Source organism: Calidris pugnax, unplaced genomic scaffold, assembly GCF_001431845.1.
Source record: "Calidris pugnax isolate Ruff unplaced genomic scaffold, ASM143184v1 scaffold219, whole genome shotgun sequence".
NCBI classification, from domain to species: domain Eukaryota; kingdom Metazoa; phylum Chordata; class Aves; order Charadriiformes; family Scolopacidae; genus Calidris; species Calidris pugnax.
Genome location: NW_015094507.1, coordinates 7,619,299 through 7,636,452, shown reverse-complemented (window position 1 = coordinate 7,636,452; position 17,154 = coordinate 7,619,299). Strand labels below are relative to the sequence as shown.

General features: G+C 39.1%; 1 protein-coding gene and 1 long non-coding RNA gene across 4 annotated transcripts in view; one reads left to right on the top strand and one right to left on the bottom strand.

Moving 5' to 3' along the window:
• Positions 1-372: 372 nt before the first annotated feature.
• LOC106901688 overlaps positions 373-17,154 on the bottom strand; it is a 17,863-nt gene continuing 1,081 nt past the window's right edge. Inside the window, exons 1-6 of one of the 3 annotated variants that reach the window (XR_001414357.1) lie at positions 16,705-16,948; positions 16,503-16,621; positions 14,234-14,337; positions 13,091-13,350; positions 8,234-8,343; positions 373-537 (exon numbers count right to left, since the gene is read on the bottom strand). This is a non-coding gene — a long non-coding RNA (uncharacterized LOC106901688). Of the gene's footprint in view, positions 538-8,233; positions 8,344-13,090; positions 13,351-14,233; positions 14,338-16,502; positions 16,622-16,704; positions 16,949-17,154 lie in introns of those variants that run through there. The other 2 variants (XR_001414358.1, XR_001414359.1) reach the window with 2 other exon arrangements.
• SLC16A10 (solute carrier family 16 (aromatic amino acid transporter), member 10) overlaps positions 16,476-17,154 on the top strand; it is a 67,128-nt gene continuing 66,449 nt past the window's right edge. The window contains exon 1 of the mRNA XM_014964581.1: positions 16,476-16,613. Within this exon, the coding sequence (XP_014820067.1) occupies positions 16,505-16,613 (109 nt within the window). The 5' untranslated portion in view covers positions 16,476-16,504. The remainder of the gene's footprint in view (positions 16,614-17,154) is intronic.

Sequence of the window (17,154 nt, the reverse complement as noted above, 5' to 3'; positions counted from 1 at the left end):
ACTGGGTGTGAACTAGGTAACGTGGAACGATTCGTGTGTCGGGGAGGGTCAACAAGAGGGTTAGCAGGAGGTGTGTATGCAACTACATCAGTTCTGCCACCAACTAATTCAGTCTCTAACCTGCACCTAAGAAAAGCCTCCCTGCCAGAAGGAAAAAGTACAGTATGTTGCAACTGTGTACTGAGGAAGCTAATGGAGCATTTTACGGATGAAAAAAAGAGTGCAGCAAGCCTGGGTCAATAAAAATGGGCTGAACTCTAAAAAGGAAATTAGTGTAAATATACAATAACAAGAATAAATATTATACAATAATCCATTTGTGCAGATTTGGGTGCAGCAAATAAGCAGTGTGTTTTTTTTTTTTTTTTTTCTTCTTTCTTCTCTGAACATACCTGAGATACCTTGGGGCTTCTAGGATATTGTAGCACGGAAAGGCAAACAGCTGCTCAACTCAAGTACACTCTGTAGTTGATGAGTGAGGGGTTTCTGTTTGTGTCCCAGGTGCTCACCTCTTCAGGGCTGAGCAGAAAGGCTCACCTGCAGAAAGATTCAAAGACCTGGTAACTGCTGAGTGTTTCCTTCTCACTTTGCTTCCAGATTGAGAGATACCCACCCTTCCTGCCATTGCCTCCTCCACTTTCTCAAAGGCACTAGGTCATACATCATGGTATTTCTTAAAAAAAAAAACAGCCACAAAACCAACACTTTTTAGATAACACCACGTGGGGAGTTCAGCAGCAGTGCTGACGTAAGGAGCTATGAAGGTGCAGCTGTTTGTGGGACTGGCAACCAGATTAGGGAATTAAACTGGCTTTAAAAAGCAGAGGGTGGGGGGAGAAAAGCAGGGGCTCTTTGTTTTGAAGCTAGATCAGTTCCCCGATCTGGCTCACCGCACAGCTGGGTGGTGCACTGCTGCACCAGGGAGGGAGCAGAAGGCTGGGAGTGGGATGGGAGATGTGAGGGAACTCCTGGGGCTTGTATTGCCACTTGCAGTAACAGCTGTAAGGCAGTGTCCGAGTTTGACAATTACTATGGTTTTGAGTCTGTTCTTAAGGAAACCAATGGGTTTGGGGACTTACATTTGCCAGTAAGCTTCACTTCACAACTTCCCCTGTGAAGATCACTTTGAACACCATTTTACAGTTGTGACAGTGAAGGTTAACTGACTTTTTCAAAAGGGATTTGCTTTGGAAACAAAGCTAAAATGTGAAAGTTGTGAGTTTCTTGTCTGTGTGGTCTCTGTTGGTGACTTTCATGTACCTTCCTGTGGCTGAAGTCTGTGCTGTCTGTGCTGTGGTGGAGCTGGAGCAGCTGTCAACAGTGCTGGTCCAGAAAGGAGTTGACCGAAGTGGAACCACTCAGAATTTGTGATTTTCTTTGCAAAGAAAAACCCTCATAAATGTTGAGGTTTATCAACTAAGACCAACACCAAGATTGTTTGTTTATCAACAAAGACCAAGCAGTAAGAGAGACATTAGTTCATCTGGGTGCCTTTTAGCAAAACACAAAGAAATCTGTTCAGATTGGTTTTAAGGCAACCTTCAAAATAATATTCAGGAAACTTCTCCTTTCCATCCAGAGTAACCTTCTGACAAAACTCCTTGTGTGGCTTGTTTTAGCTGGAAGGATTTTCTCCACTATGAAGATTTTTCAATGTACTTCTTTTCCCTCTGATGCGACGGAACTGTGGTGATGAACAAGACTTTTTGAGCTGTGTTGAACACTTGTTAAATGAACTTGAATAAAAGATGAAGTTGTGCTTTTTCTAGTCTGAGCATGATCAGAAATACTGCATGGGAGTGGTATATTACGTTTGGAAAGCTAACACTGCATCTCAACATAAGCATAAAATTTTTGAAGACAGATTTAGTTATTTTCTCCAGCTATGAATAATATTTTAAATTTCATTTAAATTCCATTAGACCTGTGTTGCTGTTTTCAGAAGGTAATAGCTGATTAGGTTCTCAATTACTTTTCTTTCAATTCCTGGAAGGAAATTTATTCTGTGGCTTACGTGGTAAAGTGACTGAAGAGTTTAAGTGCATATAGACAAAGCTGTCCCTGTTAAAAAAAAAAAAAAGGAATATTATGAAGACGTGAAAGGTGAAATGCTTTTTCAGCACATGGGCTGCACAGGACACGGTAAATCTATCCTAAAGATGGTCTCCTGCATGAGATCCTGTCAAAGGTAAATCTTGTTGCTTTAGAGACTCATACTTATGGCAGGGGATTTATGCTACCTGACTGGTATGCCTGGAGGAAAAGATGTATTAAGTGCTAGCAGAGAAGAAGGAAAAAACTTGTCAAAATCTGTGGTTTATTAAAATGGTGCCAGCATTTGGTCAGAGCCAGCTACACTAGCCTTGTAATGGATTCTGGGAGCTGAGTTTACAGGAAAGTTTTGTTGTTCCATTAAAAAGTAGAACAGGATGAACTTTTCAACCTAGTAGGTAAAGAGCTAGTTTCCATGGGCCTAATTCTGTCAGCAAAACAAATGAGTCTTAAGAAAGAGCAGGCAAACTATTAAGACACGGCATTAGTGGAGGTGTTTTCCCACAGCAAAAGCCAGATGACTGAAATCAGAAACTTTCTGGTCTACTAAGTTCCCTCTTGGACGTTGAACTAGACATCTGACCTGGAAGACAGGAAAATGAGAGATAAGAACTTACATGATACTTACTCACATCTGCAGAAACAATTTAGAAACCTGTATGAAAAGTGGGTTTTACAGCAGAGAAAGAATCATCGATTATAAAGTGAAAGTTGGAGCAAGATCTTTAAGACGTTTTCCCATATGTCACACAGAGAAAGCTGTTCCCTTCCCTCCCCCTGCAGCTGCAGGGGACTCTGTAAGTGCATTGCAGTATAAGGTGACATATCATTCCTACCTAAGAATCATGAATTGTGTTCCATTTGCAAAAGGTCTTACGCCCCACTGAGACTTGTTTTTTTTAAAAAAAAAGCAACAAAAAAAGCACAACTTCCCAGCTTCATATTTACTTGACACAGCCTGTTTTATAGCAGACTTGTTGGGGGGCTTTGTCTTACATCTTACTCTCTTATCCAACCTTAAAGAAGAACGAGTTTTGAATGCTTACAGTTTATTTATTGTAGGACAGTAATATCCAGTTTTCTCCAAGAAGGATGCAGAACCCTGTTGTGCAAGACATAGGGAAAAACACAGCATAAAGAAAAAGTCTTCACCAAGATACTGAAGCAGCACATGGTCCTTCAGAGACTGAACATGGCTTTCCTGCACTGTGGTAGCTTCTCCTTCAGAAATAAAACCCAAAGTACTTTAAGATCTGACCTTCTGAGGGGTCCTGTTTACTTGCACTCACACATTGCAGAACGTTGAATAGTCTGCCCTGGAGAACCCTGTTTCTTATTGCTGCTGAGTAAAATTCAAGGGAAACCCTTAATGAGAACAAGCATTCCTGTTTCTTTGTTTGGAGAATCGTTATTCCTCTTTTGTATTTTGTGCTTGCCAAGAAGTACGTGTGCAATTAAAGTGGTGTGTTTTAGATCGATAGTTCGGGTGTGGGATACAAGAATTGCTGGGTCCAGCTTCCATAAACCAAAAAATCTAAGTGACCTCACTGCCACACTGGTTTCCAGCTGAGGGAGAGATCTTAGTGGGATCACTAAGGATTAGCAGCTGAATGAATAAAGATATCTATGAGATGAATGCTTGTAAGAGACACGAACCTTCCTTTCCAGACAAAACACGCTGGCGTTCCATAGTCAGTCTGTGATAAGGAACGAGCTGTTAGGAAAATGGAATTTCTGGGAATTGTAATATTTGCAAACCTTATGTTCTTCCAAATCAGAATGAAAAGCCAAAGCCTCCCATTGAATGAAAGCTCTGGGCATAGGAGAAAGTTGATTCGTGACCATGGAAACATTTCATACCTTTATATTCAGTATAACATGCTGATAATGCAAACATCAATGCCAATGTTTCATAAGTTGAAAGAAAAAAAGAAATACAATTAAGTGGAAGCATGGTGCTTTGCTTGGACAGTTTTCCTTCTACCCATTTCAAATTTTCATCCATGTCACAAGACCAAAGGAACAACCATGCTCGATTCACATCAAGAGTTCTTTTCATCTGAGGCGACACAATTCAGAGAGTGACTTTTCCAAAGGTGAGACTTGCCCTTCATGTGCTGGATGGGTTGTCTGTGTCATTTCCCCAAATATGAGATAATAAATTGCAGTGTCTGTGGTAGCACGGAACTGTGTGTGTGGTTCATCCTGGAAGCCTAAAATGAGTTTAAGTGTCCTGTTCCAGGTGCTTTGGAAAAGAGCACAAGAACAGGGAGAAGCTCAACAGTGCTTTATTTCAACAGCTCTCCCGTTGTTTCCAAGTATAAGGATACCTGCAGTTTATAAAGTTCTTGAGCTGGAGGTAATCTCCTGTTTGTTGTATTTTGTTGTTACAGCATTTTTCTTTTATGGCTTTTCCTACTGATTTATTAAGTATATAATTCTGACATCTTAAACACTTTGTATTCATTAGTTCCGTAATTGAGCGTTGTTAAATGAAATAGTAATTACTGGGTTAAACTTGAGGCCTCATCATATTCTTGGATCTCCCTTAGGTTTTTTATTTAAGAGTCAGCAGATATAAACACTTCCCTTCACCTGTCTCATGCCGGTCACCATTTTTCAGGCCTCAGTTTCCTTACTGCTTTCTTTCCCAAGCTGAAGGGTCCTGATCAACTTAAATGCTTTTCACACAGAAGCTGTATCATATTGCTAATTTGTCCTCTTTGTACTTTTTCTAGTTCTGTTACATTCTTTCTGAGAACAGAGTTGTATGCAGTGTCAAAGGTATTGTTGCACAACTAATTCTGATGTGTGCAACACTTTCTTTTTTATTTTCTCTTCCTAATAATGATTAATGTTCTGTGCACCTGTTAGACATTATTGTTTAGGGAGCTATTGCTGCTAGAGATGGAGCCAAAATGAATCCAAGATCTCTCCTTTCTAATGAACTTTCTAATGATAATAGCATACTAGAGACCAGTATTTTATGTACCTAGAGAAGGGTTTTTTCACATTTATGCTTCTCAGTATCGAATTTAACCTGCTGTTTTGCTTCCCAGTTACTGGCTATATGAAAATTCTTCCACAGCGTGTAGTTTGATAACATGGTATGATGAAGCTTGCTGATGATGTTGGATATAAGTTGGTGTTGTAAAGATGAGTGTCACCTGGAAACATACCCAGAAGACTTTTCTGAGGGTACCATTTTAATGCCACTCAAATAAATTCAGTGTTGGTATATACAAATGATGAACAAACCTGACATCAGCTTAACAAAAAGGTGTGTTCTGCGTGAACCATGGCTATTTTGAAATGAGACCTTGAGATTATATTAGAGAATGAAAACGTCACTTTGATACTCACAGTCAAAAGCAAATCAAATGTTAAGAATCAGTATGTGAGTGACTGAATCAGCTTTTCTGCCTGGGAAAGATATAACTGAAAGGGAATATAGCAAAGGTATATGAATTAATTAATGATATCAACATGGTAAATGCGAAATCCAGCATCTGGGACGTCATAACCCCATGCACCTGTGCAGGCCAGGGATACACAGGATTAAAAAAACAGCTTTGCAGAAAGGTGCTGGTGAGCAACCAGCTGAATAGCCATCTGCAGTTCCTCTTGCAGCAATGAGAGGTAGAGTTGTTCTGAGCAGACAGAGCAAGCAAGCAGCTGGGGCAGATGAGGGCCTGCACTAAGGACTGGGGGCAAGAGATGTGCCCTACAGGCTGGGGCTTCTTGGGGCAGCAAGATTGAGGATGGGAAGGAGTGTGAGTAGGGGAAAAGGAGGAAGTCTCGGGAGGAAAGAGAATTTAGGAAAGGATGAGAAAGAATACAGAAAATGGAGGGGATTCTGAATTGAAGTGATAAGCAGAAATAGTTTGAGAGTTGGGCCACATTGCAAAATGAGTTTGGAGGCAGAAGGACTTGGGAGATAAAAAGTCACAGCTGGGAAAAAGTAGATGAGAGGGGAGAGTCAGGGGATGAGCATGCTGTGCTACACAGGCTTTTGGGTGAGAATGGGCGAGGATTACTGTGGTGCTTCTCTGCTGCCTCTAATCAGCTCTGACCTGGAAACAGAAATTTGCAGAGACCTGGCCTTCCTCTCCCAGCAGCACAGCGTTTGCTGCACCTACATTCTCTTTTCATCACTCAAAAATATAAAATTTCAAGTTTAGTTTCCAGACAAGAAAATAACAATAATTTTGCTGGCTATCCATTTTTAAATCAACATTCCCCCAAACTGCCTTCTCCTTTAGTGTTTTTCTCCTCTTTTTCCAGCGTGAGATGAGGAAGAAGGCACAAGCTTCTGTCCCAGGGTGCAGCCTCAGCTTCTGGTTGCATTGTCCTGCTCCCACGTTGCACCGTCTCCTTTGCTCAAGTCCATTTCCAAATTTAGCCAGGAGAAATAAATTGTGGACAAAGATCATTCCCGATTTGGCCAGCAGATGGCAATTACTGCTCTGGAAGAGATACTTAGGTGGCCTTTGAAGTGTACAGAAACAGGAGTTTGCAGTCGATGAGTCTCTGTAATATTATATTGAGAGCAAAAAATCTGGAATTTGAATTTCTGGAAATTGACTTCACCTTTTCTGTCATCTATTAACAGATCAGATATTGGAGCTTCTCAGTCTATGAAAGAAATACTGTTATACATTAAGGAGAAAAGCACTTAATGTTGTTCTGAGTTGTTCACCCAGCAGTTAAATCTCTGCTGTGCTGCCATAACAAGCAGTACAGGAACTTTTGGTCCCTTTTTAGAAATATTATAAAATCTGTGTTGTTTCTGGGATGCTTCCTGTCATATCTAAAGGTCCTGACATGGATAGTTGAAATTAAAGAAAAATTTAATATATGTGTGTGTTTCCTATTTTGTTACAGACCATGGGGAAATGAGCTGTTTAATTTTAGAAGGAGAAAGAGCAGAGCATGCAGGTACAGATAATACATGTAATAAACAACAAACTTCGGCAAGAGGTTAGCAGAGAAGGCTGCTGCAGGAAAATTATGTAAACTTGGGTTAGGTTCTTTGCTGAATAAGGAGAATGTTTAAGGGATGATGTAAAAAGCCAGCAAGGAAGCAAGTCAGTGCTATGGTTACTGGACAAATATACTGACATTTTCCTTTCCCTTGCCTGAAGTTCTTCCATTTTCACAGTGAAATGGTTCTGTACAATGTGGCATTTAAGGGAATGCTGTGAGTTTTTATGGCTCGGGAGGGTAACTCCCAATGTGGGGAGGAGGAAGGGTTAAGAAGGAGGTTCAAGCTGGCATTACAGTTTGGTTCCTGGCTATCATGCTGACTGGGCCAGAAAGGAGTACAGAAGTCCTGAGTAAGTGTGGGGGAAAACATTTCTTAAATCGTTCCTCGTGACCTTTTTACCTCGAGAAGCATAAATAGGATATGAAGCAAACTTTATCTAGCTTTGCGTGGCACAAAGTTTAATTGCCCTGACATGAAACTGAGGGCTCCAGCTCCCTTCAGGGAGCAAAGAAGGAAAACTAGTGGGAAGAGAAACTCGGGGTCCTGCCAAAAGGGCTGGTTTACACTTAAACATTCAATATTTCAGACTGACTGAAATACTATGTTTTACTTTCCAGTCACACTGATATGACCAAACTATAACGAGACAATGAATTCCTAATCTGAGAGTGTGATTACAAGGTCCTTTCCCAAACTATTGCAGACAGACTAGAAATGTGCGATGTCCACTCTTGTATTTCTATCGTTAATGGCCAGTGCCCTATGAAACCCCGAGTTAGAAGCCCTCTCATTATCAAAAAAGAAAGTGCTTCCTCGAGTAAGAGAGAGTCTGTACCACCAGAAACAAGCCAGTCAAAGCGGAAGTCTGGAGGGGCTGTCTGGCCTCAGGCTTCAAAGGAAGCCCAGGATTTGCTGGTGGTGAATAGTTTAAGCAGACCGCAGGGACTATGTTCAAAAGTTAGTTTAAAAACAAACAAACCTGTAACTCTTACATGTTCATGGGTAAAAAACTCCTGTACTAAGGCTGTGTCCCTTGCTTTAACACCAAAGTTTCTGAAAACTGTCGTTAGAAAACCATGTTATTAGGAAATAGCAAGGTAGACTCAGAAGGAATTTATTCAAGTAATTAGGAAGGCTGGTTTGGGAGTAAGAGATGGAAGGTGGCGAGAACGGGGTTAAACATGGGATCGGTACCTGGCAATTTGTTGGAGAAATCCAGACTTAGGAACACTGGGTCTATCTGCGTCAGCGCGTCTTTGAAATGCAGGAGATCGAGGTTGGACACAACCACAACAAATCGATGACTAACCAGAGAACAGAAATCAACTCACTGTTGACAATTAGTGCTTCCAGTTAATATCTCATACATATATTGCTCCCCAAAATGAGCTTGACATCCCATCTTTATAAGAAGCACACATCTTGGCTAGAAAAACTCAGAAATCTAGCTCTCCCACATAACTGCTGCATACCAGGAAAAGCAAAATGAGAAAAAATGGCACTAAAATCCCCTTGTAGGTTACCCTGAAGTATCAGTGCTACTGTGAAAGCTGAAGTCAAACACAAGGCTGGGATTTTATGTTTGTGTCTGTAATTCCTGGCTACGATCAGAATCATTGCACAACCAGAAAACTGCTTTTCCCAACTGATAGCCTTGCTAAGTCATACTGGAAACACAAAATAGTGTGTACTTTGGCTGAGGCATTACCAGCCATAAAGATCTGGCGACTGCAGCTTGCTTAACAATTTTGCTAATTATATTTAAATTGGAGTGAATCAACCCTTTTAACACTGAATATAGAACAACTATATATTTCCCAAGGAGAAAAGCAGATAGGAGATGCGATGTACTCAGGTGAGAAGGTTTTTAACGAGTGTTTCCATACTAGGATTTAACACCCCTTTAACTAGACCCATTTGTTGGGCTGGTGTCAGTTATTAGACTGTGTAAGGTCAAAGATGGCCTGAAGTTAAAGCTCTGTAGTTACTCCCCAAAAATTCATGTGTGAACAAAACTTAAAGCTCGGCAGTTATTCCACAACAATTTATGTGTGAACAGTCTTATATCAGAGTAACTTTTTTTCTTCTTGTTCAACTTTTTCCACATGCCCATTATATATTAAGGTAATTAATGAGAAAAATAAACCCTCTTCTATATGTGGATATACATCAGTATGTTTAAGAAAGGGACAGTCATCCTTTAGCTTCTGCTTTTTCTACTGACTCGTGGCAGTACATCAGGTACCCTGCAGAAGTACAATTAGCAAAATGCCTTAAGATCAAAGGAACGACATAATTACAATGTCTGTGAACAAAGTGGGTCATAAAAGGTCAGAAAACATTATTTCTGTAAAAACAAGGGTCCTGGGTTATTTTTAAGATCACCTCCTATGTTAGTGGTGACTTTCTTAGTGAGAATACTAAGCATGTTTGGGTAGTGTTAGAGAAATCCAAGATGACTCAATGATTAATAATGCTATTCTCCAGAGCAGATTTGCCTCAAATAGAAGACTTGTACATCATTTAGTACACAGTTTTCATGCCCAGTCAGTAGCATTTTAGGTCTTACTAATTGTTAAATCCTGTTAGTACACAGTAGTATCCTGCAGTAAATTCCAGCAAAGTGAATTTTGGAACTATGATACTGCTGCTTGGTGATGGTTATAAATCAGATTCCTAAGCGTTTGGGAACCATTCATGTGGTTTAAGTGGCTTGGGTTTATATAATTTTATTTCTTGTTTGGCCCAATTTGAGCACACGATCATTCCCTTAAAGGGTGGTACTCGGTGTACTATATTATTCAAACAGTTGGCAACTTCTTAAAGGTTTAGATTATCCTACTTGGAGAGATTAGGGGAGTTGAAGGCTTTTAGTAAAAGAATTTAGGTGGAGTGTCATTTAATTTTAAATATTACTATCTCAGGGATAATTTACTCTTAAGTAAGATGACCTTGATTTCACCCTGGTGAGAGAAGACTCACCTTTTTCTTTAAAGTGTTTGTAACTAAAATATAAGACACAGGCAGCCACCTAAACAGTTGGACATTTTATATACTGAATAATTCTGCCTGAAAACTGATACTGCATCTGTTGTGTCACATCTCTGTGATTACACGGTGTTGTAATGCAGAATCTTTTCATAGTCTTTTAAATAATTGGGAGGATCATTATGATGATAAAGCAAATTGATTATTAATTTTATCCACCTTAGGGAATGCAATCTAGGTTTCCCAGAGAGGAATCTAGTCTATTTGCATCCCTTGAGTTACCGAAAATTTTATTTCAGAAGGAGTGCAAACAGCACTTGGGAGTTACTGACTCTGGAAAATACACATCTAGCTTTCAAGTACATGCTGCACTATGAGTGACCAGCTATTTGGTAACCTAGTAGTCCTTGTAAGTGAGACTAGCCAGGGGTAGCATGTTGGCTTTCTCAACCCAAGCAATATGGGAGGCAACAATAGTTAGATTCAGGATTCCTTTATGAAATTGACCTGTGTGAATACATGCTATACTATAGATCCTTTTTTTCTGTATTCATTTATTTTTATTCTATATCTAAAGTAAGGGTTATCCCATTAATCCAGTAGGGATGGATTTTTATCAGAATATAAATATAAAGTGCAGGGCCTATGTGTGTGCTTGCTTTTGAACAAGTGGTATATTTTTACTTAGCCACTAAGTAAATATATATTTAGAGGAAGGGCATTGATATAGGATTTATTTAAGTTTAAAAAAAATAATCCCTATCAATTCAGGATTAATTTAGTTCTGCTTTGAAAACAGAGGAGATATTTGACAGTACTAGCAAGAATTGTTATGTTTATTTCACAGAATACAGTTGTTGCAAACTGAATGAAGCATTTCCTTATGCCTTTTTTTGAAACCTGTTTTACCCATGTTACCAAATATGGGATTAATTGTGGGTTAAATAATGTATCAATTGGAGAAAACTGAACCAGAAAGACTATGTAAATTTTGTTCTGAACTGACCTGCAACAGACTGGATTTTTTTGCTGTGGGATACCCAACTTTAAATTCAGGACTTCGGATGATAGTTAAGAAATAGATGTAGACCCACCACAATCATTTAAAAAAAATAATTGAGAAAAAATTGCCTTTCTGTTACTCTTTCATATATTAAAGCAGCTCTTTGTGAGTAGAAAAGTAGAATGAAATGAAGCTCTTTGTGCCAGCTGTAAGGTTATATGCTGTATGAAGTGATTTATCGTATATTTAGTATGTCCTATATAGTTTAAGTATTTCAGTGCAAATATGTACAACCTGGAAATATTCTTTGATATATTTAGTATCCTTATACTGCTGTTAAAATGTCAGATGTTTTTTTAATGTTTTTATATCTCGGTACAAATCTGTTCCATTTGCAAAGGCAAGCAGACTTTGTTAACAGTTTTCGTATGTCTTAATATTTGAATTGACTCATTTAGATACACAGTTTTGCTTATCTAGTAGTAAAATGCTGACAATGTTGTAAATCATATCTTGAAATGGGGCCACTAACACCTGCTAACCCTTGCTTTAGCCTTTAATACAGAAGCACTTTCAACGTGACAAAATGAAAATGATGATAAAAAAAAGTTAATTTAACTTGAATAGAAATTAGAATTCTTAAAAAGCAAGCAGGTAAGATTAGTGTCACTTCTACTCCTGGTGCCTTGTTACTTAAGTAGTATTGGCAGAGGTAGTTTGGCTCTTTGCTTTTTGGATTTTTTGCAACCTGAAAAGTCAATTGAGCAGCAACTGAACATACAACCAAAATCTCCTTCTACACAACAATCAAATTTGGTTTATTTGATAAAACACTTGCTTCTCTGATGCACCAAACTTTTGTTGAAAACAAAATTAAGTTCTTGAGACTGCAAAGGTGGTCTGGAAGATATTAAATCTATGTAAACAAAGGAAGGAACTTTGAGGTGCTTAGATCCTATGATAATGGATGAAATATGAAATACTTGACCTGGATAGTGGTATCAAACCAAGCCTGAAGACAGCTTAAAACAATGGCTTGAAGCAGTTCCTGCTCATTTGAAAGAGATGTTAACTTTGAAGCTGTATGAGAATGTTGCCAACAGTGTTAGTTATTTCACTGCCAAGAAAGAGGTGAATGATCATGCTAGGACAATGTATTCATGCTTCCTCATTTAGCAAAATAAATTCCACATTTGGGGTCTGAATAAAAATTATCTTAAGATGTTCTTCAACTTACTATCCAAGTGTGGGATTAATTTCAGCAAATTTTAGGTAGCTAGAGTTCTCACACCTACATCTAAGCCAGTCATCTGGGCTCCTTTAATATCATTTATCTCATCATAAATGTTAATGTTCAAAGTAATTTGTCCCCTGGAATTCCCTATTGCCTCCTGCCAATGATATGCAGATGACCAGCTCTGATCAGATAGATGTTTGCGGCTGAGACAGTGGCAAGGTAGACTAAAGGAATCCTTCACTGAAAGACTGCAATCAAAAACTTAGCTTTGTGTGACTGAAAATTTGCAGGGGGCAGAGGGGTTTTATAGTTAATGCCTATCACTTTCTTTCACTTGTCTGCCTTTAATAATAGCAGTTACATATTAACTACATCCCAGACTGTCAAGTCCCATCTACCCCACTAGTTGAAGAAAAAACCCCAGCCTAATTTAATTTGTAAGGGAGCCGAACCTGAGCCATAATCCATGCTTTCTGTGAACCTTAAAGAGGAATATGTTAAGGGAAGTCTGGAACTGTTGCTTTCAATAAACATAGGAGTGGGAATCAGACCTGTTGCTTACTCTCATCTTCACTAGTTAGACATTTAAGCTATGCTATTTCCCTCTCATTCTGCTCACCTTTATGCTTTTGAAAGGACAAAAAAGAAAATTCTCTAGCTATTTGTGAAGTAGGAGGGAACCTATATCTTGACGACTGATAGCACTTTAGGAAATTTTTACTGTAGGTGTTACCAAATGCTAAACCTAAGGTTAGACACTCCCAACGCTCCCCACAGTAAACAAGTAAAATCTGTGCTTTTTATCTTTGAAAATGTGACTCACTTGCTTCAGCAGCGAGGTACAGTCCCTGTACTTCATACGTCTCAGCTGGAGCCCGGTCTGAAACGTCAGTAGAACATCCTGTCTGGCTGAGAGATGCATAAACACTGCTTACTGAATGGGATTTAATCTGATGTTGATCTTCACGCAGTTGGTGATACCATATGTTTTTGTGTTTTAATCGTTATCCTGTTTATCTCATCTTTCTGACTTTAGGCCAAATCCTTCTGTTGAATAGGTGCATCATTAATCCTAGCTGAAAACTAAACAACAAAAAGGCTTAATCATTAAGAGCATGCATTAGTCTAAGTGGTCACATCATTTTGTGTTAGCCTCATGTCCTCTCTGTACAGTGCCTATCTTTCTTTGGTTTGCATCTATTGTACTAATTGTTGCAAACTTATGACAGTTAGACACTTTAATAAAGACCTTTTTTTTTTTTTTTCCTGGATGATGTAGACATACCCTTTTCATTAATTACAGTACAAATTCTAACCAGAAGAGGGAAGAATTAAACTCTCTGAACACATACTCTTCAAGCGTGGCATCCTATCCACTTTACCTTTGCAGAATATTACAAAATTTTGAAATGCTCTACAAATAAAATGATTTATGGAAAAAGCTGTCCTGTTGTGTCACTCACAGCATACTTCAACTATATGGGTAAACTTTTTTAAAGTAGTTGGCACCCGAAACATTCCTTATGGTCGAAGAAAGTTCTGCATGTGAGGGTTACTGAAGTATTGGTTGATTTTCAGTAGTTTGTGAGAAAGTGAGCGAATATTTAATAGGGAGCTGGCTAGAATTTCAGGTAGTGTTGTAGAAGATGCCATTTCCTGGTCTGTGGCTTTTGAGAGCCCACAAATGACAATGCAAATTCCTCCTTTGGCACTGGCATTTTATATACTGATCCTAAAATAGGCATAACCTAAGTACTACCATAGCAGATGTCTGTCACTAGCATTATGTCTTTTGCATGCACAATTGCTCTTCATTTGTTTTATCAGCTGTAGGGTATTAATAAACATGTAAATAATTAATAAAACATGTTAAATATGTAAAAAAAATGTAAAAAAAAAAAAATGTAAAATAAGTAAATTACTATAAGGAGGAACAAATCCTAGACAAAGCTATGTTGTTACTCACATCACATTTCTCAGCTTATCCATTCTCCACTGATTTTTTCACTTTTCTCTCTGTTTTGGTGTCAGTTTTATGATTTTTTTTCCTTGCTCGTAACAACAATTTACCTGAAATAGATACAGTTACCTGTATACAAGTCTGTAATCTCTTTATTTTCTGTCAATTCTCTCATGTCTGTCTTCCTTCTTTTCCCCTATCTTTTAGAACTATTTTTCTTGTGATCATGCAGGGCTCAAATAACAGAGCTACAAGGGTGGCTTTCCTTTTACACATCTTTCCAGAGTTAGTATTTTTTTATTTCAAATAGTTTTGGGTTTGTTTGGTTTCGTTTTGTTTTTTTTTAATTCTTTGATAGCAAGAATTTAAATGCCAATGGTTTTATTGTGAATTTTTGGGGTTACAAAAACTTTAGAAATCAAACTGAAGTCAAACCTGCCCATATTGTGTTTGCAAAGTATATTTACTACGGAAGGTGGGGACTGAAAATTATCTGACTATGAAGAGTGAGCCTTTATTGTTCTTGTTCTTGGAAACTACCAGGGAAATAGTTGAGATCTCAAGAGACCTCTCTTGAAAGGGAAGAGACTTAGTTCTTGACAGGAGCAGAGTGTACCAAAGAGCAAAGAGGTACAAAGTTTCCTTAGATATCTACTTAAGGCCTCTGAAGAAAGGCCCCATGTGCCCTAATTTTTTAATAATACAAACTTTTTTTTTAGTTTAGATAAATAGCAATAGGACAATAAGATACAGAATACTGAAGGAACATGCAGAATAGTTGCAGCCATCAAATTTATAAAAATTGCATGTAGTGGAGAATCAGATGTTGTGAATCTGTTCCCAACAAAGTGAAGAGAAAGGGAAAATAGTTATTTTGTACTAATCAGGGGACAAGAAACACTTAACAACTGGAAAACAGAGTCTATTAAAAAAAAACCAACCAGAAGCAGAAGTCACAGAGTATGTTCACAATGTTGGTTTTTTTTTAAAAAACACATCCTTAATCTGAAAAAGTGGGGGGAGTCACTACAGTGTTTATGGGAAACAGGGAAATGAAACTGCAGTACATAAATATTATGTTGAAAAACATGTGGAGAAGGAATTAGTTTTGTGCTTAACTGAGCACTGTCCAAAACAAAAAAAAAATATATGTTTCTTCCCTCAAGGTGATTTGACTATCTGTCATACAGTTCACCATTCAGGAAGGTAGCTGGGAGTAATCTGAGGAGTCTAACTCAAAGTTAGAAACATATTTAAGTGCTTGCAGGACTGGGCCCCTTCTGGTCAGTCATATTAAGATCCAATCTTGGATTTTGCCCTTGTTTATTCCTATGCAACCGAAAGCTTAATTCAGTTAATCATTGCTGGCAAAGGTAATGAAGATTGAATCTGGTTCCAGAAAAGGTTCACTCTGTCATAACTGTTCAAAAATGTTACACTGTGGCAGGTGAAGCTTGATTTATTGTAAGAAAGCTCAACAGAACTGGACGACAGCCTCTAGACAAAGACTTGTTGGAGAATGTGAAGCGTTAACTTTTGCATGTTAAATTGCTTACAAAATATTCAGAGCACATTTAAGCTTATGATAGGTTTGGGATTTTTCATAAGCATTAAAACTTGTTCCTTGGGGAAAACAGATGTGTTTTTCAATGGTCGGCCAAAAGTTCTTGCTTTGCTTTGTTGATTATTATGTATTTCATACAGCTATATTGTGTGTTGTTACAGGCTTTTATTTTTTCCGTATTCTACTGCTGTTGTATGTGAAATGGTTCTTAGATGGGCATGGATAACAAGACAAAGGGAGTACACAGCAAGATTAGTGCATCTATAAAAGGCACTTCATTATCATCATAAACATATGTTAACTTTTTTTTTAAAATAACTTATTTTAAAACAAGTTGGAGGACACTAAACATGCAAAATTAAAAATCCAAAGGTCAATTAGTTCTAAAAGCCAGGCATTCTTCAAGTTGACACCCATTCAATGTCCATTATTATACACGTTTTCATTATGTCATTATATGTTTTTCTTTCTTTAGCTACCACTTTTCATGTGGAGAGTGACTGAGTTGTGCTGAACAAGGCATGGTCTTAAGAATCTGTGCTTTACCTTGGACTAAGTTTTGTTTCCCCATGTGGCCACTGGTAGGAGAAAGTGATTCAGGGTCAAAAAAAAGGAGGAAGAGGGCTTAACAGACAGGAAGGGGAGTTGGGTGGTGCAACTGACACAGCAGTACCAGCTCAGGTTCTGAGGGAAGGAATGGGGATGGCTTACGAATGCAAGAGCCCTCCAGGTCTCATGGGGAAGGACGAAGTATCCAGGTTTCATCTGCTGATTTTCTTTCAAGAAGGTCCTCTTCCTCATCAGGCCCAAGCTGCTTCAAACGTAAGTAGCTGCCAAACACAGGAACAGATGTGCAGCTGAGAGTTTGAAAGTAGGATCACTGGTCAAAAGCTTGTCATTTAAGACTCCTGACCTCAGCTTTCCCTCTCCTCGCACTTTGCTGGTGGTGGGGAGGAAAGGTCAAGAATCGACGCCTCTGTGCAAGTGGGAAACATTTCATGAGGTGTGTACGTGCAGTATCTTCGTTAAAAAAAAATAAATTAAAAAATGAGACAACCGTGGAGAAACGGTTTCACCGCAGTCAGTCACCCCTGGCTAAGTGCTAAGGGTGGCCCAAGGGGAGGCGGAGAGCTGCCCGGGAGAGCAGCTCCCTGAGGACGGCGGATGTCCCGAGGGCCCTGGAGTGGCCCGTCTCCGTACCGGGGCTGACAGCCCAGACCCCGGGCCCTCCCTTGGGGAGTGAGAGCGGGCCACGAAGAGCTCCCGGGGGCCGGAGAGCGCCGGGCAGCGCCGAGAAAAGGCCGCGAGGGGAGAGAGCAACGGCTGTCAACGGGCGCAGGCGGGGCGGGGGGGGGGGCGGGGG